Source organism: Dermacentor variabilis, chromosome 1 (genome assembly GCF_050947875.1).
Source record: "Dermacentor variabilis isolate Ectoservices chromosome 1, ASM5094787v1, whole genome shotgun sequence".
Classification (NCBI taxonomy): domain Eukaryota; kingdom Metazoa; phylum Arthropoda; class Arachnida; order Ixodida; family Ixodidae; genus Dermacentor; species Dermacentor variabilis.
The window spans coordinates 59,007,355-59,033,085 of NC_134568.1; the positions used below are offsets into that span (position 1 = coordinate 59,007,355).

General features: G+C 53.7%; 1 protein-coding gene across 5 annotated transcripts in view; it reads left to right on the forward strand.

Annotated features, from left to right (window-relative positions):
• LOC142578290 (protein spitz-like) overlaps nt 1–25,731 on the forward strand; it is a 179,763-nt gene that overhangs the window by 132,718 nt on the left and 21,314 nt on the right. For all 5 annotated transcript variants that reach the window (XM_075687702.1, XM_075687709.1, XM_075687715.1 and 2 more), the window contains one exon: nt 3,751–3,918. In XM_075687702.1, the coding sequence (XP_075543817.1) occupies nt 3,751–3,918 (168 nt within the window). The remainder of the gene's footprint in view (nt 1–3,750; nt 3,919–25,731) is intronic.

The following is a 25,731-nucleotide window of genomic DNA, read 5'->3' on the forward strand; positions in this document are numbered from 1 at the left end:
TCGTGTAGGTGCTCGATGTAGTCAGGTCTGACCTCGTTTGTACAGCTTTGCCGCATGAAGCTATGAAGAGGGTCATCATAGAAGTATGTGTTCTCTATAGTAGTCAGACGCGCGTTGTTGTTTCAAGGCATTTTGAGCACGAAAAGGTGGATTTTGCGCCGAAACGAGTTATATAATCGCGGGCGGCTTGCAGGGGCTTTACTGCGTCCGCTAGAGATATATATAGTTTTTAATATTTTTTCCTTCATGCTGTCGGGCACGAGGAAACGGGATGGCAAAGTGCTCGGCAAGAACCAGTGGAAATGCTGGGCAAAATGAGGGTATATATATGTGTGTGTGTGTTCTAAGAAGAAGAAGAAAAATGGAGCACTGTGACTAAGAGAAGCTCAACAAGCAAGTGTGGCGGCCTCGTCTTGCGCGGGGCTTGGAGTTTGGGGGGGGGGGGGGGAGGGGGGTTCTTTTCAGGCAAGAGGCAAGCGTGCGCTGCGTCGGTATACGCGTTGCAAGAGAAGCCTTTTCTCTCGAGGAAGTTCGCAGACAAAGGAAGAATAACGGCGGCTTGCCGCCTTGCGGAGCCGTGCTGGGTCTTGCGGGTGCAAGAATCTCGAGAAAATGCGGAGGAAAGAGCGAAACCTCGGGAGCGTGGCCAGCGCTGCTGCGTGCAGTTCTATGGCTGCAGCGCAGTGGCTGCTCGGAGGCTGCAGCGAAGAGAGAGAAGTATGGAATACGCTGCCGCTGCAGCTCGGGCTTGCTGCCGTAGTAGCGGCAGAAAGCGCGTGCGTGTGTAATGATCGTGGAATGCGCCGGCCTCGCCTCTGTCGCCGCCGTTGCCTTTTAATTTTCTTTCTTTTTCGTGGGACTTTGCCAGAAAATATTAGGGGCGCCCGAAAGAGGAAACGGCGTCTAACCCGTGTCTCTCCGTCTGGCGTGGTGGCAAACCGTCTGCGTATCCCTGCGAACAGCGTATGGTGCGAATGTTTTTGCTTTAAATGTATATGGTCGCTGCGCCCACCTTCTCGTAACGGCTGTCTTGCTGTTCACCGGTCAAAATGTTGCCTCTGTACACGTCTCTATAGCTCTCTCTTGCTTTGTTTGTCTATTGTAATAGTAGTACTATTCAGCTTGCGATCTCCTGCGCCCTCGTCGCTTTTCGCGTTGGCTCTCCCGCCAGGCCATCTCCGCCGTAAACGATATCCATGCGCCTTGTCACCGAACCTCTGTTCAATCTTGGTGGACGTGCTAGTGACGAGGGCTCGATTGCTGTTAAAACTGCCGAAAGGTAAATAGCGACTACTGCGGCAGTCCAGGTGACTTACTATGTTGTCTCTGATATCCTCTATTTGATCTTGTACATTCAGCCCCGTAAATCGTCTGTAGCCGACGTACCTTACTTTTTCTTACTTGCCATAGGACTGCGCACAGAAAGCTCTAACGACTTTGCTTAAGTTCCCGAGGTAACATAACACCTTGATAGCATTGTCCGCTTGCGCGATTTGCGTACGCGGTTTATTTCATTTGTGGCACCTCTCTGTTTCTATCCCCTTCCCCCATGTGCAGGGTGCTCAACCAGAACTAGGTCTGGTTAACATCGCTGCCTTACTATCTCTCTTGTTTGCTCGTTCGTCCACACATGGTATTACGGTATCTGTTTACCTGGAAAGCAGCAATGGCTATCTGAAAGACGAATGCTCGTTCAAAGCTGAAAGATACTTGGTGCTATGGTGCGCAACGCAGACTAAACGCAGCTTAGCCATTCCTTATTTAGAGAGTACGAGCAGCTTAACTTGGGGGCAAGCATTTCTCAAACGCGCGGTGTCCACGTTGTTTCGCAACCGACACGCCGCTAAGTTGCAACTAACCGGTGACTTCCTGGCTCTTACTCAGAAGTCTAGCTGTCGTCTGATGGAGCCGTCCCTCATCACCTTTCATTTTTTTTTTTCTCTCTCTCGCTTTTTTTTTTTTTTTCTCTAACAGACACGCGGTACATCCTTTCGTGTCTCCGCCTATCTTTGTGCGTGAGGCAACGGCGGAAATGCCGCAGTGATAAGCAGCCAACGCGAGCCGCATTGCATGCTGCGTGCCTTTGAAATGGCCCGCTTCATTGTGCTTTCTTGCTTCCCTCCGCCTCGGTGTTTCTCTGGAGACCTGCTTTGATTCGCGTGCCGCGCGGCCGCCGTTGTTCCAGGCCGTCCCATTGCGGAGCTGGCCGTCGCGTCGCAGCGCCGCATTCTTTCCACGCTATCTGGTGACAATTGGCCGCCATCCGTTCCGTCGCGCCGCAGCGGGGCGGCTCTTTTGCATGTACCGGCGCGTGCTGTCGTGGCGGCTTCCGTCGTCGCCGACTGTCTGCGCTCCCGGCGATCTCCATAGACCGCAGTCGCCCACGCACTACTGGGACGCCGTCCCTGTTGGGCGCGTGCAAACCGTTCGCTGTAGTGGCTGCCTGTCGCTTATGGCCTTGCGGCAGGGATGCCCCAGACAAGTGCAATTACAGGGCGGTATGCTCCATAGTGGGAAGTTGGACAATGATCTGCCCCGTCAGCCCCGGTTAAATGGGCAACTTTAGCGCTGCTTGATCCTGTGTGCGCGCTTCGCTCTTCAGATGTCGTTCGCATCTGTGAGACGCTGTGTCCACTTGGCTGGGCGCGTTGCTACGTGCAGTCGCAGGTAATGGCCATTGTGAGCGTGGAAGTACCTTCCCGGTCGGGTGAGCGGCAATGGGGTTCCGCCGGTGAACACACAGCGACGCTTTCGCTTCCGACAGCTCCTGTTGCGTTCCAGTGGTGGGGAACGCGGTATTAGTTTATCGCGTTAAATGTATACAGCACGTGATCAGAATTAAAACCCGAGGTCTTCCCCCCTTCCCCAAAACACCGCGTAAAACTGTATAAGTTGTTCTTGTTGGTGCGTTTGGCGACTGACTGTCGTAACGTTAACTGAACTATTGATTTGCAGTCGGCAAAAGGAAACTGAGCCCTCTAAAACCTGGAGAAGCAAAATTTAACGATTAGTGTCTGATCCTGAAAACTAACTTTTAGGGCACGAAAGCGTCCCCATGGATCATATGTTGTTTCTATATACGCAATATACCATCGTCTTGGTTTAAAGATTCGCCGCGTTTTCATTTACTCCTCAAATCGCACTGTCGAGGCATCATGTACCAGTGCTGAGCAGCAGCAATTGAATTTGACTTCGCCAATCGGGATCAGTATCGGGTACTTGCTCGTGCAAATGTCACTAACGGCATCATTTACTTGTCGTTTCAAATCGGAGGTTGTGCTTAAGACAGCGACTGCAAGCTTTACTGCACGAAGACGCCACGATCGCTGTCTGGGCGTTGGGAACGACTAGTAAAAGATGCCGTCAACTTGCTTCATTGTCACGCCGGGCGAAGCTGTCTCACATTGACGCAAAATATTCACGTCACATGGGCAATAACGCCTCCCGCAATATCCCCCCCCTCCTTCTTCTGTATCGCTCGTTATAGGCGGGAGAAGTCTTTTGAAGGGAACTTTTGCGCTACGTGTGCTACATCTGTTCATGAATAGATAAATTATAAAGATAAATGTCTTATGGCATCAAAGGTTAATCGAAGGGAATGCGCGGCGACCTCTGGTGCCCCGGACCCTGTTGTGTGCCGAAATCTCAGATACAGTACATGGCTAATGCGCCTTTTCTTCCCTTATCATATTGTGTTCTATAGTGTCGAATGTCTAAGCGTACTGTGACTGATGGATGCTGTTTGCGCAGGCGCTGGTTCCTCCTCCACTTCGTCCCCCTCGCCGGCGTCCAGCTGCGGAGCGGGCGGTCCCTGGTGGCCCAAGGGCCTGCTGCAGGTTGACTCTCGGAGGCTGGCCACCTGCCCACCCGGCTGGCTCCTGTTTATCGTGCTCGCCGCTGCGCTCCTCCGGATAGCAGGTACGGAAAGCTCTAGGCCAGGAGCGCAGCGGATCGCCTCGCTTTCGAGTGCGTGGCTCGGGCTGCCTCGAAACGTTTTGACGGGAGCCCAGGCACGCTGCCTCAAGGCTCATGATAATCGAGCTCTGGTATAATGTCTGTAGAGGATGGAAAGACTGCGTGAGCCCTCTCGCTAAGGGAAGCACGCCGCTGCTGCTGTTCCCCTTGGCTAGGGGTGCCTTGCGGTGCGCCCACAGCCGAGATTCGACTGCTGGTGGGCACGCATGCATTTTGAAGACTGCCTTTTCATTCGCTTTCTTCTCCTTCTTTATATCCATGTTGTCTCCGACACGTATTGGTAGTGAGCGACACGAACTCGAGTCCGTTACCACCTGGGATTCGGGAACGTGCTGCCCTACCCTATGTCGGCTGCCTTAATTTGTTCTATCTGACTGTATACACCCTCTTACATTCTTTGCATAGCGCCTTCTTCCTTGAATAGTATCACCCTATCGCCGCGCGATGCGCAGCTCTTGTCCGTAGTTAGTGGGAGGCTATCTTACTGCGATAGGGAATAGAACGGTGCGGGGGAAAGGACGGCTGTTTAATGCAGCCGCGTTGGCAGTCTCTACGCTACTTCCCGCACCGTCGCACGCAGTGGTTTCCGAGGCGCGTCTAGCCGTCTTCGTCCCTCTTTTTCTCCCTACCTTTTCTTCTAGATCCCAAGCGCTAACGGAACGCGCACGCAGCTTCGCTGTTCGCGCGTGCCCCGCGGTTGGCTCGTTCTCTCTCTCTCTCTCCTCATTGCGCACCGGGACGTGAACGTATACACGCACGCGTGCACGCTGTTTGAGGCAGTCTTGTATTCTCTCTCTCTCTCTCTCTCTCTCTCTCTCTCTCTCTCTTCCCCCCCCCCAGACACACACACATTCGCCTCCCTCTTTTTGCCTGCCTTCGAGGAGGGGAGTCGGGCCAAGAACACCTGGTGACCGGCCTTAGCCCCAGAGGGCGTTCTCTACCGCTTCCCTTTTCCTCCCTGCCTATTTTTTTCTTGTTTGTTTGTTTCTGTCTCGCGCTTAAAGCTCAGCACTCGAGCAACGTGGTAAGTCCGCGCTCACGCAAGCACGCGACGAAATGCTGATATACCACGACTCTGCAGCAGCACCTTCGCCTCTTCTCGCCCATTTCCCTTCTCTCCTTCTGCCGGCTTCGCATGTTCCCGTTTGGCGTTTATTTATGCTCTTGTCCTGTGCTAGTCGAGCCGTCTTAAAGGTGGTGGACGTATAACTAAAAAGAGATAAGTACAGCACCTGGCAGCAATGGAGTCCCTGGTGCTGTGTGCCTTGGGAAACTGCCTACTGATCTTTGATAGCAGGTCTATTGCGCACGTGCTGGTGGGCAAGTTGGTTATACATGTTTACGATGAAGGCGCCAAATAAAACGACGGACAAAGGAAGACATGGGACAACCACGTCTATTGCGCTTGGCTTCGAGTGAATCGTTCCTGGCTGCGACCGTCGTATGTCCAGAGCGGCGGAAGCAGCAGCGTGACGGAAGTGCGCTGTGTCTACTGAGGAGCACGGGACGCGTTAGATGTCATTTTTTGCTCCAAAACTGGCAAGAATTGAGAGGTCACGCTGTGTCAGCTCGCGGCGCCGTCGTCACTGCCTTCTAGCCTATTGCCCGTGACTGTGTTGTGCTGTGGCCACCCCGCGTGTGTCGGGAAGAGACGTTGCCGACGTGGTGGTATGCGCTGGACGTTTGCTGTTTGAGAAAGCGTGGGTCCTTTGTGCGCGCTGACCGAGGTGCGTCTCTCTTGCACTCCTGCCTGTCACGTACCTCGCGACCGAATTGCATTGCCCGCGGCGGCGGTCGTAAATCTTCCTTCGACGCCGGCACTTTTTGAGATGCTCGCACCTTCATTGGTCGGTGCCCTTTCTTCGCCTCGTCGCAGCGGCAGCTCTGTCCCCAAGCTCTCCGGCGTTTCTCCCGCCGTATCTTTCTTTCTGCCCTGTACTCCTCGGGGCACCCTGCTTCCGTTTTACTCGCCTTTCTTTGCTCCTCTGCGCAGCTAGCTCTCGGGACATCGCGGCTTATTTATTTTCCAGCGCGCCCGCGGCTTCCTTGTGCCGGGTGGTGGTTTCCGGGAATCGGCCCGAGCGGAGAAATACCTTTCCCGGGCCTCCCGAAGGTCGACTTCCTGGTGGCGACCTTGCTTGACGCGTCCCGTGTGCATTTCTTTTTCTTACTTTCTCATGTACGTTTTCTTCGGTTTTCCCCGGCTCCTCAAAAACAGCCGCAAGAGGAGGAGGTCGCCTCGTGCTGCAAGTCGCCGCACATGTTGCGTGCTGCTGCTCCTCTCTTTTGTTGCCTCCCACTCTGTCTCTACGGCGTTGTCGCCCTGTGGTCGCGGTGTCTACATGGCTGAATTTATCCCAGAAGGTGACCTCTGCTGTACGGCGCTCCAGACCGCAGAAACGGTGATGGCCAGGCCTTCGTTTCTACGCACCAGAAGCAAGTTAGAAATGAATCTGATGCTTGAAGAAGGCGTTGTGCGGGCGAGATACCTCGATAAACTTAAGGCGCAGATTATACTCTTGCTTGGGCATAGTCGCTGAAGGCGATTATTTCTTTCGTGTTTTTTTCCGAATTGTGTGTTAATGAGTGTTTCGTTCATCGTAATGTCACTGCATAAAACTCTGGTTTACCTACTGCCCCCTCCCCTCAATCCTGCGTTGTAGGCCAGTTGGCTCTGGGCATCATGTTCGAGATCATTGTGGCGCTACAAAATCAGGCGCCCGAGCATCCACTGCGCGTTCTGTTTCTGAGAGCGGCGAACTCCCACTGTTTGGGGAATAGTAACGCGGACGGCACTCGAGGAGTGGTGCCTCCGTGCCGCGCCAACGTTTCTTTTCTCTTTTTTAAATCTTTTTTGGTACTATTATTTTACCATCATCGGATAGTCTTTAGCCGCAAGTTCGTTGTGAGAGACGCAGCGGCTGTGCAGTGGCCCTTGAACTACAACAGGTGAAAGATAATAATGGCGAGAAAACAGGACGTTTGGGGCTGGACCACGGAGAGGGAGGAGAGTTGCGAGTGGCGCTGGAAGCGAGCAGGCGGCGCCACGAACGAGGTGTGCTCGCTTTTCCCCGCGATTACTGCACAGTCAGCGCACGTAGACAAAGCGCGGCGCAGGAGCCGAGAGGCTGTGGTGAGCAGCAGCAGGGTATCAGCAGCGATGTCTTCGTTAGACGCGGTCTTCAATTACCGAGTCGTCGAAACGGAACTTGCCGCCGCGCCGAAGCTCTCCAGCGCGAGCAGTGGCTTGTGGTGGCCGAAGTGGGGGCGGTTTCTGGAGGGGGGGGGGGCGGCAACGGGAGGCGAAGCTGCATTCCTTTCGCGAGCCGTAGCCGTGCGCGTGCGGGTGGTCGTGTTATTCTCCGCGCGCGGCGCGGTGTTTGGTTCGAGGCGCTGGCCTCTTCTAAAGAGGTCCGGCTATGCGCCGCGGGTTGCGACCTTTCCTGTCTCGCTTTCGGCCTCCGCGCGGAATCTACTCGCCTCCCACCTTACTGCCCTCCCTCCCAATGGCCCCCGCACGCCATCGTTCTTTGGCGACCCATAGTGTGCTGGAAGAAGAGACCTGCAAGGAGCAAGCTGGACAGAATGCCGGCGCTATCAAGGAGAGGGCTGGACGAGGGGCCGATTGGCCACGGTCGCTTCTAATGTGCACGTTTTACGTTTTGCAAACAGACGCGCCGGGGGAGAAAAAAAAAAAGAAAGAAAAACGTCTCCGAGAGCGAGAGTCGTGCGCGAGGTTAGGGGAGCGGATGCGGGGGGTAGCTGGAAGGTCGCGTGTGAGTCTCGTTCTTCTTTCTTCACTTTCGCGAAACGTCACTTGTGGGGGGGTGTTATAGACCGACGTCTTCATTTCGTGAGGCGGTGAACCACTAGCACTTTTCTTTTTCGAGCACATCGGTGGCTAACGGACATGTCTGCGCTCACGCGTAAGGATGACCGCTTCCTTCCGGTTATGACCCCGTTCATTTAAGCCTATTGGATGTCGAAATTTTAATTCTCGCATCGTTTGAAACATGTTTTGTTTACCAGCTAAAGCATCTGGACTACGTGATCCGGTAGTAACATTACTTTAGCAACTTTGATTTCGAAAGGGGGAAAAACACGCAGCGTTGATTCGGATTTTTTTTTTTTTTTTTCTCCTTGTTCAACAGAAACTGAGCACCTCCTGCGTCCGTGTACAGAGCAGTGAGTGCCAGGGAGCCTTGCAGGTGTCATTGCGCACTCGCCTGCGTCGTGGGTCCAGAAGGCGTTTTCATTGCTTACGTGTTCACACTTCTTTCTGTCTCTCTCGCTCGGAAATCGTTTTGCCTGCGTGACATCTGGTCCCTAGTTGTACCCGTGGCACGCGCGGGTTTCTTTTTTTTTTTTTTTTTCCCCTCGGCCCTCGAGCAGGCATATCCGTCGAACGGGCCGGCCGGCCGGCTGCATCCGGGACGACCACTCCAGAGAGAACGTCGCGCGCGGAAGCGAACGCACAATGCGCGCACGCATCCCATACGCGCCAGGTCCGGCGTGCTGTTGGCAGGTAGCGCAACAGCAGATAGGAGAAGGCACTGTTTCCGCGGTGCTCGGATGGTTTCGTCGTTGCGCACCACGTCCGCGCCACCTGGGATCTGCGCTCACTCGAGAGCGCACGCCATTGCGCACAGCTGCTGCCGCCGGCGCACGGGATCGGTCGCGCCGGCGCTGCGGAGGCGCTCGGGGAACCACCGCCAAGGAATGCGAAAGAAGAAAACGAAAAACAATCTTGCCACTGAATTGAATGAAGGACGACACGTAGGATGTTGAGAGTTAGCACTGTATGCGTCTTTTTTGTTTAGTCCAGTGTTGACCATCATTGCAGTTTCTTTTTTCTTATCATTTATTTAATAAAATCATTTTAGCTTTACCATTGGCTGTTATGGCTGACCTCTACCGCTTGTCCTTGTCGTCCTGTTCACGAACAAGTTTGCTTTCGCGCGTATTGTATTGGCCAATCCGCGCCGCCCCTGCCAGGTGCGCGCGTGACGCTGAGTATGACGCTGAGTATATATGGGCGAAGCGGGCAGTTGACTAGGTCGGTAACGGTAAGCGGCAGCCACATTATTAAAACTCTGGCAAATGGAACGTTATAGCGTAGCATTGCCACTTTTCGCTGCCATTACCGCACGTTCTCTGTACCTGCGTGGCAAGGGCGCTAACGGCAAAGTGGTAACGCGGTGCTCGAACGTTCTGTTATGCGTTGCGATCCTCTGCATGTGCGCGGGGTCACCGGATACGGTGCTCTGTTGCAGCTAGGCTTTGCGCTAAAGGATGCTCGAAGCTTCAGGGCAACCGTTCTCTCCTGCCGTCGTTCCTGCTTTTGATAATAGTTGCCAACGCTAGCCAATTGATTTCGTCAGTCGGGTGGCGTTAGACAATTCCGCGTAACGCGGCGCGCACGCGTGTCGGCCTTCCCTGTGACTTTCTATGCGTGTACGCCGCTTTGATTCGTTGAATACGAGACAGAAACAGAGTCGTTTAAAGCCGGCTCAAGTATTTCGTAAAGAAAGCGTGCCTTTTGCATTACGAGGGGTTACTCGGCAGTAAGAGTGAAGCTTTCTGTCCGTATTTCACGGTAATATTTCCGAAAGTTTGTTATTCGTGTAGCTACAGATGCCCCATCTCCTCCACGAAGTTTTAAACAATCGCAGAAGCGAAAAAAGAAAAGTCGTCCAATGAATGGTATAAGGCTGTTCGTTTCGGGAGTTTATTTGCGCTTGCTGACCTCGACGCAAATCCACTCCTGTTCGACAGGTGGCTACATGCACAGCGTTTCGAGAGGCTCTGCGAGGCCCCCCGACTTGCTTGCTGGTGCGCGGGGACTTGTCTATGGATGGTGCCACGTCGTCCAGCTCGGATGATGCCGCGGCTTCCTCGATTGGTCAATGCGTTGTTCGGATGGCATAATGACGCGCGTTTGTCGCGTATCAGCCGGCACCGCCTGTGTGAACGCGCAGAGCCGCGGCGCCCCTCTCGGCCCAGAGTTCGTTCGCCCCGCGCCGAAAAGCGAGAGGCGCGGACGCTCAAGTCGCGCGATATGTGCCGTGCAGCAGTGTATACAACAAGCTCGGCAGTTGTTGTGAGGAGGGCTCTCTGGCGCCGCCAGCGCTGTCGGCCGGCGACACGGGTGAAGGCTCCCTGCTCGGCTTGGCCGCTCAGCCGTGGCGCCTTGTTTCCCCTTGGCTGGCTGGACCTCTCCTCTGGCCGGACGGTGATTAGGGCCCCCGCGGCTATGGCGAGCGCTGCCCCTTTTCTTTCTTTCGTTCCTCACCCGTGCGCGGCCCCCGAGCGCGCTCCTGTCTGCGCTACATACGCGTCCTGGCGTGTTGACGCCGCCGGCGGACGTCTCTCAAGTCGCCCGAGCGGTCGCGAACGTCGCGGAGGCCGTCGGCGACGGCGTCCGTGGCAGCTGTTCAGGGGCCACTAATATGGATAGACCGGAGGTTTGCTGGCCTTGACTTCAGCTGCGGATTGACTGGTGCGCTAGAACTGCGGACCAAGCTTAGCCGCGCCCCAAACCGGCCCCGACAAGAGCGAGAGACACGGCACGCGGGATGGCTAGAGCGTATATGACTTGATTTCCTACGGGCAGTTTATTCGAACTCGAGCGATCCGCGAACGGACTACCCTGAACATCGCGCGCACGTCACCAGTACGACGACCTGCGCTGGGGCCGCACTGCATGGCCGAAATGTCGGCGTTGTCGACGGAAGGTGCGGCGGTCGCCCCCGTCGGCGTGCGCCCGCGTGTGTCTCCACGTCATCTCTCGTTCGTCAAAAGCGACCCGTGTCGGCCGCTTTAAGCGGTCCCTTATTAAGGGGGCGGGTTCTTGCAAACACGTTCATTGTGCGTCATCGCATCTACCCCCATCCTAGCGCGCTCTCTCCCCTCGCGGCGACCGGCACACACAACGCCCTGTCTGTTGGCCCGGTTGTCTCCGCGTTGCCGGGCCCAGACCGTGCATGCGGTCGCCGCCGCCGCCTATGTTTGTTCCGGCCAAACGCCCCTGTGCAGTGCGCATAACCCGGGCCGCTGAAGAGAATAGAACACGCCACCCCCGCCGTGTTGCGCGTTTGTTGGCGGTCTCCTCCTTTCTGTCGACTCGCTCGTTCCGGAGTGGAACGAGCGAAGGGGAAGAACCCCTTCGCGGAAGCCGTGGGCCACGAAAAGGTACCGCGTGTGCTCCCAGCGCGGTGGCACGTAGCGTCCGATTTTAGCTATCTCCGCGCGCTCCTTGAAATTAAGGCGCCTATTACAAATACGGCCGCAGATGCATGTTTCAGGGAGTGTACAAGGATTGAACGCGGGACGTCTTATTATCTTCGATAATGTTCAGCCTGCTGACGAAATTGTCGGCGGCATGCTGTGGACAGCTTCAACTTAACCACACAAGAGCTGCGCGGAACGTTGCATAGGAGATTGCGCAATGTTAGCGAGACACGGACGGCGGGTCTGGTGTGAAAACTATTGTCTACATAGGCCGCCTCTTCAGTGCCACAATAGACAAGGAAGCGCGTGGACGAATGCTGTTAGAAAATAAGAGACGGCACCGGAGGTTGTATCGGTAGCGAGTGTTGGCGCTTGTTCAGAAGGAGGAGTGCGATCCGCGTCCGCCGATGCGTGGCCATCGGGCGTGCGTTGCGTCGTAGGGAGGAGCGTTGGACTTCGGAAGTTCGCCGCTGCGTTCGCGTGAACGACGTCTGCGCCCGTTCGAGTTCGTAAGGTTGTAGAAGGCAGAACAACAGATGTATGTGGCATTGATGAGGAACTTGCACACGTGGCTAGCATAATTGGCAGGTTCGCGATTTGCTATAGGGGACCTCTTGCCCAGGACTGCCCGAGACGCTGCATACGCAACGCTCATTAGTTCAAAGCACCGGCTCGGGCAGTCCGGGACGGATAATCGAATAGGCCCAGCGTGACCTTACCCAAGTAATTGATGCAACAGTGGTGACTTATTATTTGCTGTGCTAGACTTTTTCTTGAATTAAACGCCAAGTGTGATCGCCGTACCTTCTCACCCGCGTCCATTCCCCTCGCGTTCCACTCGTGTAGGCCTTGCTGCAATGCGATGAAGATCCAGCCTTGCAAGTCGTAGATTCGCACGTGCCCTCACAATGCTTTAACGCGTCGAAATCGGCCTGCCTCCTGTCTGGATCGAAGTGCTCGTTCGCTCATTCGTTTTGCTGACGCGGCCATATACACAAGGCCCGGTGGTGCTTTCTTGTCGGGCGGCTGCCGTGCTGCGTGTGTCGGTCTTTGAGGTCGTAGGAGGGGGAGTTTCGATATCTCGGGTTTCCCCCTTTATTTTCCTTCCGCGAGCCGGTCGCTGGCTGTGTGATGGGCGATCCGAGCCGGGGGACCAAGCGCCAAAGAATAGTGCTCCAGCAGCTATCTGTATAAGACCGGGCGGCGGCAGGCAGTAGTCAAGGAGCCGTTGGCGACGTCCGACGTGCGAGGTGACAAATGAAATCTCCCTGCTGCTCGCGCTCTTTCTTTCTGCTGCCCTCATCTGATTCTTTCTCGTGCCGCCTTCTTAAGGCGCCCTCTTCAGCGGTTTCACGCATCCAGTCTCCCCATTCCCCCCGGTGTACTCGCGTTTTTTGCGCTTTTCTGCAGCCGTACGCGTTCTCCCCGTTTTGCTGCTGCTGCTCGGAGCAGGCGGCTTCCGTTTCCGTCCCTGTTTCCGGTTAGAAAGGAAACGAGACGGTCCGTTCGACCTAGCGTCGTGCTCTGGCTTTTTGCGTTTTCGTATTCGTTCCGTCTCCATTTCGTCTGCACAGAAGCTTTCTCGCCCCCTCGGCGTCGTCTGCTCCCCTCGCCGTCGTCTGCTAGTCCCTGGCCCCCCTCTACCACCCAACTTAACCCATGTCCTTCTCGCTGCCGCGGCTTGATCCACCCTTGTCTCGCTCCTTTCCCTTAGTAGTCGCGCCTTATATGCGGGCCCTGGACCTCTCCCTCTCTCCATCGTCATGTATCGCTTCTCTTCTTCTTTTGCATCTTGTGGTTTGCCTCTGTTTACACTAACATTATTTTGCTAGTGCGCTGCGTGTCGTCTGGCTTGGTCTATATAATAGTTGTGGCTGTGTGTTTTTGTTTCCTCCCTATAGTATAGTGTTCCAGTGTTTGTGCGGCGCCGCTCACGAAGGCTCTATAGGCAGTGGGGAGGATTGAATGAAGGTTTAAAGATGTAAATTGGAAATGTGTGTTTGATAAAGCAACAAAAAAACCAATGTAACCGGTTGCTCCTTTGATATAGCGTCTTTCTTCTCCGACTGTCGGTGTAGGGCACGTCGCGACTCGTGAGGCGCGTGGTTTGAGCATTTGTTCGTTCGTCTCATCCGCGCGTAGTGATGCATTCTTATACAGCTGGCTTTTGTTGCGTCCGTTATGACTTGGTAAAATTATTGTAAAGTTCAAGTTTATCGTTTTTTAAACTAAATCTCAGAAGCTGCAAATTCCTCCATCGATATTCGGTTGGAGAAATTGAGTAACGCTTCTGGGAAAAGTCTGGAGACACCTCTCTGAGCGGCTAGTATACAGTGGCGGAGACGATAAAAATAAGGGCGTAGCTCTGACATTGTTAAGAAATTATTGTGGTTGGGATTAGAAGATAACCAGAGATGGTTAATATCTGCAGTGACATTGAGAGCAAGGTAGCCTGACCCTTCCTGCTCTCGAGCCGTCGTCATTGTAACACCCCTCCTCGGCGCCGCGCTACGCACGGCGCGTTGTGTAGACTGGCCTCCTAGATTCGGGAGTACGACGTATGGCACTCTCTGCGCCACCCGATCACGGAGGCCGTCTATTGACAGTGTCGTTGCAGAAAGTTCACGCACGCACTGTACACACACGCGCTGTGTAAAGCATTTTCACAGGAGGTGCACAAGAGTTTTCGGAATGCGCAAACTTAGAAAAAGCACGAATGCTCCACAGCGTAAACGTCCAGCATGACGTTGAGGCGCATTGCAAGCACAGAGCGCATGGCGTACATTCTGTGTACCATAAGCTATTATTATTATTATTATTATTATTATTATTATTATTATTATTATTATTATTATTATTATTATTATTATTATTATTGGAGAGCGAGAAGGGTATTGCGTTGCAGGTGTATCCTGCGCGGTGCACTGCATTGTTTGCGCCGACCTGCCCAGGTGGTGTTCCGGGATTTGTACGGGAAATCAGGGCCCGGGTACACTAAGCCGTCAGTGTTCTCAGGAGCGATTCATAAGAATATCCATCTAGCCAATCCTTATAGAGAACAAAGTGGTAGCGACAAATATACAAATTACGAACGAAAACCTTTTGTCATTCTGGCCTCAAGATCAAGAGTATGTTTCTCTCTCTCTCTCTCTCTCTTTCTCTCTCTCCTGAGGTTATTATTTAGACACACTATTTTTCATAATTATATTAGTGATATACACGCTATTTTGGTTGTTTTGTTATGGCCGATGGTAATTTAGTTAACTGATACAGCTACTGTCAGCCTCACCAGATATTTCTGCATGCTCTACCACAAGCGATGGTCATGAATTTTGGGATACTAAAGGAAAAGAATGAAGAAAAGAAGCGGTCACTGTTTTGGGACAGTTGACGGGGGGGGGGGGAGGATTTTCGGTAACTGGAAAGTACTATAGGTCACAATGCAAATTCACAGAAGCTGTGCTGGCGATATTAATACGTTTATTGCGTGTATAAGCGACTCGATGGTCCGCTCGCTCTACGTCCTGCTGCGATCGACGGCCGAATACTGTATTGTGAGCGTCTGTACCCAACGGACCCGGCACGGCGGGAGCGTGGCCTCCGGGTTCCTGCGCCAGATTCGCGACGCAGTGGCGCGCATTTCACGGACGCCGCGTTGTCGCCGCCGCTCCTTGGGAACCTCGCCGCGTGGCATTGCCTGCTCCGTCGCGGGCCGCCCTGCTCGGGATTTTCGCGCGTGTGTAGCCTCGCAGGCGCGACTGTGGCGGCGCGCAAATCGAGCGCTCGATGCGAGCCAGGTCGCGAGCCTTGAGAACCAAGGGCGGCTGTAGGCCCTAAACCCTTCTGGTTTTTTTTTCTTTTTTTTTTTCTTTTTTTGTCTCTGCTACGAACGGCCTCGGTTCGTGGATCGCGGACCTCTTCCGTCGCTCGAGATCGACGCAGCTAAGTCGTCGACAACGATACGGCTGTGGGTTGGGTTGCTCATCCTTCCCCCCCCTCCCCACCCCCTTTCTTTAATTCATATTTATCGACACACTTGATAAACCTCCTCGTTTGATAAACCACCACGCTTCTGCGTCTGCCGGCCAATTCTGTGACGGAAACGCCGATCGACCTCCACGGCGTCTTGCCAACTTTTTTTTTTCTTTTCCACCGCCTGTACGTGAGCCCCTGTTAGACCACAGCCGCTTTACCACTCGCCTCCTCTTCAAGGCTGCGCAGTGTTTGCACTGTAAAGAGGTGAGCGGCATGTTAATATCCTACCGTCGTGATTTTCGTTGGCTGTTTGAGGACTCAGGACCCCGCGTTCTTGTAAGTAATGCTTAGTTCAAACTTGAAGAAAGGGAACCGAGGGGCCCGATTTTTATTAATTATATCAGAAGAAACCAACAAACAAAGACGCCATCCCCACCTGCGTCCAGTTGTTTCTTCATCCACTTCAATTTCCATTAACTTATCATTTCTTTAATTCAATTATAAGTACAAGTTTTTCTCCAGTGTTGTCCTTGCTTGCTGGCTTCTTATATTGACCTTCGTGTCCTCGTTCGTTGGCTTCTTATGATATTCACACTTGCGCGATACGGTGGTTTTAAGCGATTGTGGACGCGTAGCATCGTTGGCTGCTGTTGCTTATCAAGCGCCATCCTCGTCCTGATTGTGCAGGATTTCTTGGGTCTCTTTTCCGCCTTGTGAAAATATATGTTCCTTCACTTTATTGTCGATAGCGTGAAGGCCGGGTGCATTCGTGATCCGGCGCCAAGAAGCTGGTTCGCCTGTATGCAAAAGAGCTTTCAAAACAGCGTATGGCAGGAAACTGACGTCCTCTGTTGGCAACATGCGCTCGTGAAAACGCGCGCGCATTTGTGTACGCACACAGCTACACGGACTTTTGGCGGTGGGATTTACCATGCTTAATGCGCGGGTACACGATTACGGGGGTCGTGGCCGCAAATGCGTGTACGGACTGGGAAAAAAACACTCCGCAGCCGCACGCACAGCTGGTCATTACGATCTCATTCGTAATGCTCCCTCTCTGATGGCGGCAGATGGCATGCACCGTAATGACAGCTGTTTATGCTCTCTGCGTTTGTCCGGCACCATGTTTTCTTGTGATCGCTTCCTGGCATTCGCTGCATGCGATTTTCCTTGCGTAGCGGGCGGTACGAAAGTATATAACCTGCAAGTTAGTTCACTATTAGACAACAGCGGCCGTGTAACAGAGACGGCTACGCTCTGCGGTATGTCAGACCTTATTGAAGCGCTTCGGCGATTTGTCCGCCGAGTGCGGATATCCAAGGTCGACTTCGAACACCTCTAACAACAACGCATGGAGGACGATGTGGAGATAAAAACGGAAGCCAGCGTGCGTTTAGCCGTATTGCAGTGCATGCGTCTCTACGGTCAATGCGAGACGAGTTAGCCACATGGAAGTCGTATACGTAATGACACAGCGCCGTAAGCTTCGCGGGATTGCCTCCCTTGTTTTCGTTAGCCCCGGATTGCCGCTTTCGGATTGTGGGCAGATCCTCGGCGTCGTTTCACGCGTTTGTGCCACTGCCTCTGCCGCCGGGCGGCGCGACGTTCGGGATTTGCTTGCATGCACGCGCTCGCGTGCTTCCTCCTGGGTTTTCCTTTCTTGCACCCGTCCCTTGCCTCCTCCCCGAGAGAGGACCATCTGCCGAGGCGGCGTGCGCCATGTGCTGCTGCGTTGCCGTGCGCCAAGTTGCGTGGCGCGTGCCGCGTCTCGGATATGAAGGGGGGCGCAGAGGGCTGGCACCCCTCAGAACCTCCCCCCCCCCCACCTTCTTTCTGCCGTCCCACCCCGAGGCCCCGTTCTTTTGCTTTCTTCGGGATCCGTTTTGTGCTCCGGCGCTCTCCCTTCCTCTCAGTTCACCACTGTGGTCCGCTTTAGGCCCGACGTATGAATCGGCTCGAGCGCTTTCTTTTTTTCTTCCTCGGAGTTTCTTTTTAATCTTTTTTTTTTCTTACCTCGTGCCTGACATTTCGTACGTGTTAATACTTTACTGTCCTGGTGCTCTAGCGCCTTTTTTTTTTATCCCTAATTTCCCTTGTATACGTGTACACTTCTATCGATTTCCGTATTGGTTCCCCTGCGATTTGGGCGGGGAGCTTTAGCGCCAATATTGCGCCAGCAAGTCTTGTTTCCTTGGGCGCCTCTGTTTTTTTCTTTTTTACGAACTCGCTGCAAGTTCGAGTGCCCCGCCTGTGAAGCCATGATCTCGCACGCTTTCTAGCTACATTGCGTTTCTCCAGTGTAGCTTCCTTCACATTCTCGCCTGAAACTGGTCACCTGCGCTGAAAAGTAGTCACGCGCATCTTCGCACGCAGCACGCACCGCTGTACCACACGCGCATAGCGGCTGTGAAACCCACAAGATACGAGCACTTGATACGATCTTTGCGAACCGCCTTCTTATTTCTTCGTCGTCTTAACGAAGTACCATTGTGAATGTACTTGCGCATAAATACCGATAGTCAGCGTTTTGCTCTGTTGCTTTTTCTTTTATAGTTGCTGCTGCCTAGGGTCAGACGGGTCTAGACCGTGTTCACAAACTTATTGACATTGAGTTCATTGACCTTCTCTTTTTCACTTTGTACAAACAATCTAGAGATAGCTTTATGTGGTGGATCTCGACTAGAGCCTGCTAACAAGGAAGGACTCAGTTTTAGTGACACTAAATGTGCCCACGTGGCAGGAATATATCTCCTCTTGGCTAAGTATGTTTTCTTTGTTGCTAAAGTAACGTTTCCAAAGTACACAGCGCTGTCATGTCGGCAGTTATTGCATGTTCTGTTTGCATGCCTCGACACACCAGTGTGTAAGTAGTTCGCGGAAATTACGCTTTCCATGTCGGGTATGGCTTCTTAAGTGCAAATTGTTCTTCCATTTCAACGCGTAATATTTGAAATAGTCGCACTGTAGAGACAATCGAGCAGTTCGTTGCAAAACCGTTTCCGTGCGTGTTGTTGCGTATGTGCATAAGTGCTGATTGGCAACTTGCAAGCACCGCTCAAAGAGGAAAAAGCGCGCACAGGTACTGGCTGAAAGAACGATTCATGGCAGTCTGTTCATTCGGCATGGGTGAGGAAAAGCACTAAATGACTGGTCTCGCGAGGTTTGCGGTAGCGATCTTCTATCCGCAGTTCGGCGAGCCCGCCTCCGTAGCTCGGCCAGCCACGACTGCTCGGCAGGGCGAAAACGCAGTGACGTCCGCGTCACAATGGCGCCGGGGGCTCGCGGGGAACCGTGCCTGACGCGTTCCTTGCTTTATTTTATAGCCCGTGAAATGCCCCTCGTGCTGCGCGCGGTGTTTGCTCGCCGGCGTCTCCCCTCCCGAATAGCGTGATGTACGGCCCTACTTAACGGCCTTCGCCCCCGTTGTGCCGTGATGTAGTGGCGGTGCACCTCGCCAATGCTCAATCCGATCGCGCTTTCTTCAACCCCTGTCTCCCTGACGTCGTGTAGCAAACATGACGGGAGTTATGGACGGAGCAGGACCTCCTCGCTTGCGCCCTGGGTGCGGATTTTTATAGGCGGAAGACGAACCGCGGGTTGACTGGATGTGTGCGCCTTCCCGGTTCGTTGTGCTTCCCACTTTTCTTTCACTGGCACTTTTCCTTCGCGCTCCTTTCTTTTGGCAGCGTTTACCACTTCGTTTGCGTGCATGCTAGACTCGCCGTGCTCGACGTTTATCCTCGTTCCAGCCTCCCCGCTCTTATTTTGTGAACGGGCAACACGTGTCGCTTGGAACAGGTTGCCGACACGCACTGTGTGACGCGCGGCTTCCGACGTTTCAAAAAAGCGCGTCGTTGTCAATGTTTACGATAGGTGGGGGGGTCTTCCCCACCACTGTCGTTTCGCAAGCGAAACCGACGTTCCCTGCGCGGCTTTCAGCTGACGCGTGCAGTGCGTGTTTGTTCTGTGTGGCTCGCGGTCTGTTCGACGCGGGCCCCTTATCGCCAGTTTGCCCTCGCGTCGCACTTGCGCGCGTGCCTCTGTGTGTGCGTGCGTGTGTGCGTACGCGCAAAGCTCAGCGGCGGTCACGGTTTTCTTCGATCCCCATTTTCAGGTCGTGCTGCTTGGAATCGCGTGTTGACGGTTCCCGTTCGCTCGCGGGGGCTACTTAGCTATGCACCCCTTTTCTTTGCAACCCTACTACGGTTGCTTTGCTTCTTTTCCGGGGCTGCGTGCGCCTTTTCCGCAGTCGTGCCCTCGCTGACTTTGGGCCCCGTCTCGTCGTGGCGTGCACCGTGCCGCCTTGTGGCTTTCGGCGCTGCTTCCCCCTTCCATGGAAGCTATTTGCCTAACGACCTCGTCCCTGAATGTCGATGCGTGTGACTGATTCGACGCGGCCTTTCGATGCATATCTCGTGACGGAGCCGCGCGGCAAGTGCGGCCTCTATAGCTCAGTTGTGCGTTGCGTGTATATTTGTTTGGTTGGCCCTTTCCGTATTGCGTATCGGAACTCCACTTATCCTGCGCGTTGGGGGACAGCCGCTGACGTGAACGTCCACGAATGACATTGTCGTTCAAGGTGGGTGCCATCGAGCAGGGGTCGTGTATTCGATGCTTTTGTGTTAATTTTTTTCTATCCCTCCCCTTTCTCGTCACTTTGGCGCAATGCACGCATGGAATAACCTTTAACAGCTCTATCCGCACTCGATGCCGTCGTATGACGGAAGCCGTCCTTTAACGTTTGCGTCATTCCAGGACAGTCTTTATTATCAGCACTGACTTCATGTGATATTCGATGAAAAAGAATAAAGGCCGCTACCCGTGGCACTCGTATAGTGGCGGAATACGGATAACGAAATTGTTGGTGTGGGCCCGTGGGAGTTAAAGGTGATAAGGCCTGTGTGTGGTTTAAACCTGTCGACCTTAGCTCTAGCTCTATTTCTCTCCTCGTGATGCATGGCAAATGGACAACCTGGTGTAGTAGCGCTAAGAGGCGTGCGCGTCCGTGTTTGGAATTTTAGAATAGACGGCGAGAGCAGCGTTTCTGCGGCGTAGGCAGCGCCACATCTTTTCTAGCTGTCATACTATGGAGCCTTCAGTGGTAATCTTAGTCACCTTCGCGAAGATGGAGTATAAAAGAGCGACAGGCGTGTGCGATCTTTGCAGAATCTTAGTCAAAATTCTAGCGAAGCAGACGGACTTCGAGACAAACGCTCACGACCCTTGGCGCGCTCCTTTTGATAGCCGCGGAGCATTTACCTTGCGAATGAGCGTTTCCGGTTTCTGTGTAACTTATTATTCGTAGCTCTCGCGCACTGTTCTCAACGCGTCCTCGCGGGGAGCCAGATCTGTATAACGCCAGCAACGTTGAACGCTCGACAAGTTAGCATTTGCGAACTTACATATTTTCATCCGTTCGTTCTAAGCGTAGGCGGTGTCCCATTACACGCGCAGACTTCCTTGCAGAAACCTTGAGCCATTTTCTTACGACAACAAGCGTAACTCACCGCTCCAAATAGTCATTTAAAGGCGGCGACTTCGCTTTGCAAGCTTCCTACGGCGCCCACAATACACCTACATCTTCGAAATTTAGCTAACGAGTCACTTTAAAAATGCGCTTTATTCATACTGAGCTTCGTCTCGATATGAGTAATAGTTCTGAAGCGGAAATGGCAAATAACACAAATTTGGTGACTTCCCACAACGCGTCTAATTACCCCGCACACTCCTGAACAACGTTACGAGTTTAGTAACGTTGCCCCTAATTTCGCCCACACATCATTCTAGACGATACCCAACACTTCTGCAAGTTTCATTGTGCTAGCTTCGATGTTTCCAGCGGTGAATTTTCGTCGACATACGGAGCGGACCATCCCGACCTCACGACCAGCTGCGCTGTACAAACGAATAAATGACTACGTCTGAAAATTTGAACTCTATGTTTAACTATATAGTTCCCGTCGTAGTAGCCGCTGATCGTGAGGCAAGAGGCGAAATGCTTGTTGCTCCATGACAGCGTTTCCTTGTACATATGAGGCAGTGTGAAATGTCATCGTGTGTCCTCCTAGCCGCCTTGTAGTAGCGGCTCATTGTGAGGCAAGAAGCGAAATGCTTGTTGCTCCATGACAGCGTTTACTTGGACTTCTGAGGCAGTGTGAAATGGGCCTCGTGTGTGCTCCTAGCCGAGCCGCCTGTCAAAAAGCCCGGAAGCGGCTCTGCCGACGTCGCGGGCCTGCATAAGGAATTTGGACGTTTATATTCAGACCTGCGCATAAGGCCTTGCGCAGTTTGGAGGCCGATGTTCTTTTTTACCATTTCGCTAGAGACTCTAGTGGCATTGCGGACGGTCGTCCGCGTCTTTAGTATGACTGCGCGGGCATTTGCATCTGCAGTGTGGGTGTCGTGCTCCCTTGTCTGTCGACCCTAGGAAAGCTCGCACGTGTCATGACCCCCCCCCCCCCCCCCCTCTTGTTTGTCATGCGAGGCAGGAGTCGCTTCCTCGCTGTTGAAACAGGAACCCGACGCCTGCCAGCATCCCGAACCGGTGTCGCCGGCAGCGGTCCATTTGCGTCTCCTTGTCTGTGCGCTGTGTGCTTTACGCCTGTCTACGTGATGCTTAACAGCATCGGGCCAATTCAAAGGGGAAGTCGGGTTTTTCAATGCTTGCGCACTTCCGAACGTCAAACAGACGCGCGCTGCAGGATTGTGGGCTGCGGGATTCGCAAACGACAGTCTAAATGGATTCCTAACGAGGAGTGATTGCTCCCGTTTCTTACCCGGCTTCCTTGCCTTTTGCGCTAACTGCGTGCGTGCGCCGTGGCTGCACGAAGGTGACGACGGTTCAAGGCCAAGCTGTTCCCTCCTCTCTTTTGCAGTCCTTTCCCGGTTTTGAAGCCGGTAGGCAAGCCCCGAGCTCCCTCCCCGTTTGAGTACCGGCAAGCTGCAGCCCGGGTTCGCGTTTCTTTCCCCCCTTTTTCTTTTCGTGGCGGGGTGTCATCGTCGTCTGCTTCCTTTACGCGCTCTCTCCCCACCTTCTCTCCCATGTGCCTCGTCGTGCTCACTGCGGTGTCGGACGCGGGCCAGCTTTTGCAGTTTTCTTGCTCGCCCCCCGTTTCGTCGTTTTTGGTGTGCGAAGGCGAAGAAAAATGAAGTTAGCCGAGTGGAAAGTCAAAGAAAGAAGAAAAGGGGAAGGGAGTAGTTGGGGGGAGGGCTGTGGAGATCCAAGCAGACGACCGATTGTCGCCTCGTCGCGCGTTCAAGTGTCGTCGTCTGCTGCTGCTGTCGCCGCGCAGCACCTGGCGAATGTGTGTTCTTTGGTGCGTAGTTTCTTCGCCTTTATTGCCGCTTGCTTTTCTCTCTCCCCGCTCCCCTGTTCCCCGCCTCCTGCTTAGCCGCCGATCGCTGCTGTCTGGCCCTTTCTCTGGAGCCGCTCCTTTTGTGAACCCGTGCGCGTGCGACGGCCGCCTTCCTTTCGGTCCTTTTGCAGGCTACTCGAAAACTGCGTAGTTTTTGTTCTATTTGAAAGGAAGCGAAGAACTGCCTGTTACGGAGTCGCCAGGTATCGTCCCTTTCTATCCCGACCCCACTTCGTCGTGTTTTGTGCGGCCACTCACGTGTTCGCGAGTTGGTGTTCGGACAGCGAGTTGCGGCTGCAGAAATCTCGCTAGAAACATACCTCCGTAGTGTATTACTTTCTTCGTTTAACGACTCTGTGCGCAACATTGCTTGGAGCTACTTTCGCATCCTACTTCGATAGAGAATTCGGCAACTTTAGATGCTTACGATTGCAACTATCCCCACTTTGGTGGACGGCCTTCCCGCACCGTTGTCACCAATAACAAAGTCAGTTTCTGCCAAGAGAGCTCAGTTCTCATGCACTCGTTCGACAAAAGGCACGTTAAGGTAGCGGGGTAGCGAAAGCTGCATCTACGGCCCGAACATATATGTCCTAACTTCGCCGTTCGCCGGTCACTTCGCATTGTGCCGAGTAGCAGTTGGCCGCAGTACTGTCTGTAGTCCAAAAACTTATGCATCTGCGAATGTTATTTCGGCCTTTGCAGGGGCTAGTTTGGTTGCAACGGCGTTTAACGCCATCATTCCCGAAACCGCAGGCCAGTATTCGCGGGGAATCGTTAGAGAACTTGACGGGCGATAATCGCGAGATATCTATAGAGATCTTTTTCTCGTCAAAAGAAGCGGCAGCAGCGTCGTGCATATTACGGAGTTGCAGCGCTTCGAAAATCCGTATCGCGCAATCTCAACTGTATCGTTCTTCAAAGCCGAGCTCTTTGGGGCAGCCTCGCGCCTTTGGCCAAGATTAACCGACACGCTTGCGTTCTCCGCGTCTCGGGCTAATACTGCTTCGGAGGGTGAAAAAGAAGACAGAGGAGGGGGGTGCAGAAATTGAGAATAAAGACTGCGCGGCAGAGAGAGAGAGAGAGGCGGTGCGTTGAGTGGTGCCGTCCTCATCGGTGCGTGCCCTGTGCTCGCCAGATGTTTCCCGGCTGTTTTGGCGAAGGGCGCGTGCGCGCGCGCCTGGCGCGCGCCGGTCTTCGCCTTTCCGAGGCCGCGCTTCTCTTTCTTCATTTTTTCTTCATCTGGCGTTCAACTGCGTGTCGCCTTTTCGTGCGCTTGCGTTCTTTTACTTCTCGCCGGTCGGCCCGTTTCTGTGCGGACTCTCTTCTTTTCTCCGCCTCACTGGCTTTTGAAAACTGCGCGGCTGCTGCTGAGGGGGAGGAGTGCTCCGGAGCGAGGGAAAAGGAAGTCCTTTCCTCCTCACCTATCCTCTCCCCACCTCGGGAGTGACAGGTGGACGGTCGCCCAAGGACCCCGACGAAATGGCTCTCTGGGTTCTTCGTCGGTCGCCTCTCGATGGCAGCCAATTTCGAGCACTTCTTTTGTTCCAACTTCGGCCAATTAGCGGGGAAATTGATTTGCAGCCAGAGAAGCGGGCGACATAAACACAAGCTGCTTACCGGCGTTGTGCAGGCTCCCGCGTGCTGTCCTTTTGCGGCACTTATTTGTGTTCATCAAATTTAGTGGACACAAGCGGCTTGCGTACCCGAGAAATAGCATCTTTTTTACGCGTGGCCACCATATAACTTCCGGCCAGTAATTTCTGAGACTGCCTTTTATTCTGGGCGCGCACATTTCTCGGTACAGTAGCTTTCCTTTTTTGTTGTTGTTGTTGTACAGCAAAACAAAATAATATGACGTTGATCCAGCTAATTAATCGGCATACCATTGCTTAGGCGTTATTACACGCCGTGCAACACCGTGGCTACACGTTTGTTAGCTTGTTTACTTTTTCTTTGTTTCCGTTTTCTTTGCTTCTATCCGTGCGGTTATACTCGAATGTGTGTACAAAAATATGTGTTGATAGTCGGTGTTGATCCGCTGCCGTTCGGTCATTGTAAAAAGCTATTGTATGTGGTATCCACGAACCTACGCAAGCAAAATAATGATTATGCAAATTGTAGTGTGGCCGCGTTCAATGTTACCTGATTTGATTAGCTCAGTTTTTATGAACAGACAAAAGTATGCAATATAGTTCTCAAGGACATCGTACAATTACTGCTAAAACACCCTAATGGTGCTCGTTATACGGCAGCTATAGATGCATGTTGTTCGTGATGAACATTTTACGAACTTTAGCAAGGAATGTGACTTAGTAATGTTCACATAAGCAGAGACGGCTGTGGTTGAACGCCGCGAGGACGCGAGTTGCCCGAGCGCACATGGGGTCAACAAGTTAACAGCGTGAAAGCGCGGCCTCTTTCTGTGATGTTTTTTTTTCCGAGACCACTATGCGGGCGAAGACAGGCTACTAGCATACGGCGCACCAACAGACAGTTGAAGTGTTCGGTCACCCTTGTTTTTCTTCGCTGCCGGGAGGGGGGGGGAGGATGCATTCCCTCCCCGCCCTTCTTGCGGTCGGTCACCGCGAGCCTTGCGAGACCCGCCTGAGCGGGGTGGAAAAGCGCCCTTCTAACGTAGGAGGGACCCCCGGACAGGGCGCGTGGCCGCACTTTGGCGTCGCAGCAGCAGCTGTGCCTGGCTGATTGACTCTGTTCTCGTGGACGACGCGTGCCACGCGTCCGGCGGCCGTCTGGCTCGTGGCTTGCCTATCCCCCCGCCCCTTACACCCCCCCCCCCCCCATGCCTCGGAGACGGCGGGGGTGTGCTGCCCCCGGGCGTCCTTCCTCTTTAAAGAGCCCCCTCCGCCGCACAAGGGCCCAGCTGTCGGCTGTGGGGGAATGTCCGGATGGACTGTGCCAGGCCGCTCGCGCTCCTTCTTCGTGGTCTGCCGAGCACGCGCGTCCCCTGACGCTGCTGTCCAGGTGTTCTCCAGTAGTCGGTGGACGACAGACGCTGGCTCGCTCTCTCCTCCCTCGATTTTGCCAAGTCCGGCTCTTCTTGTGCCGGTGCAGTTTTGCTCTACCTTGCCGTGCACGTATACCAGAGAACTATAGTGGACCGCGGGTGGTGCCGTTGCGCAATAACCCCGACCAATCTCTTCGTTGTTGTTTTTTATTGGTTTCGCGTTGTCAG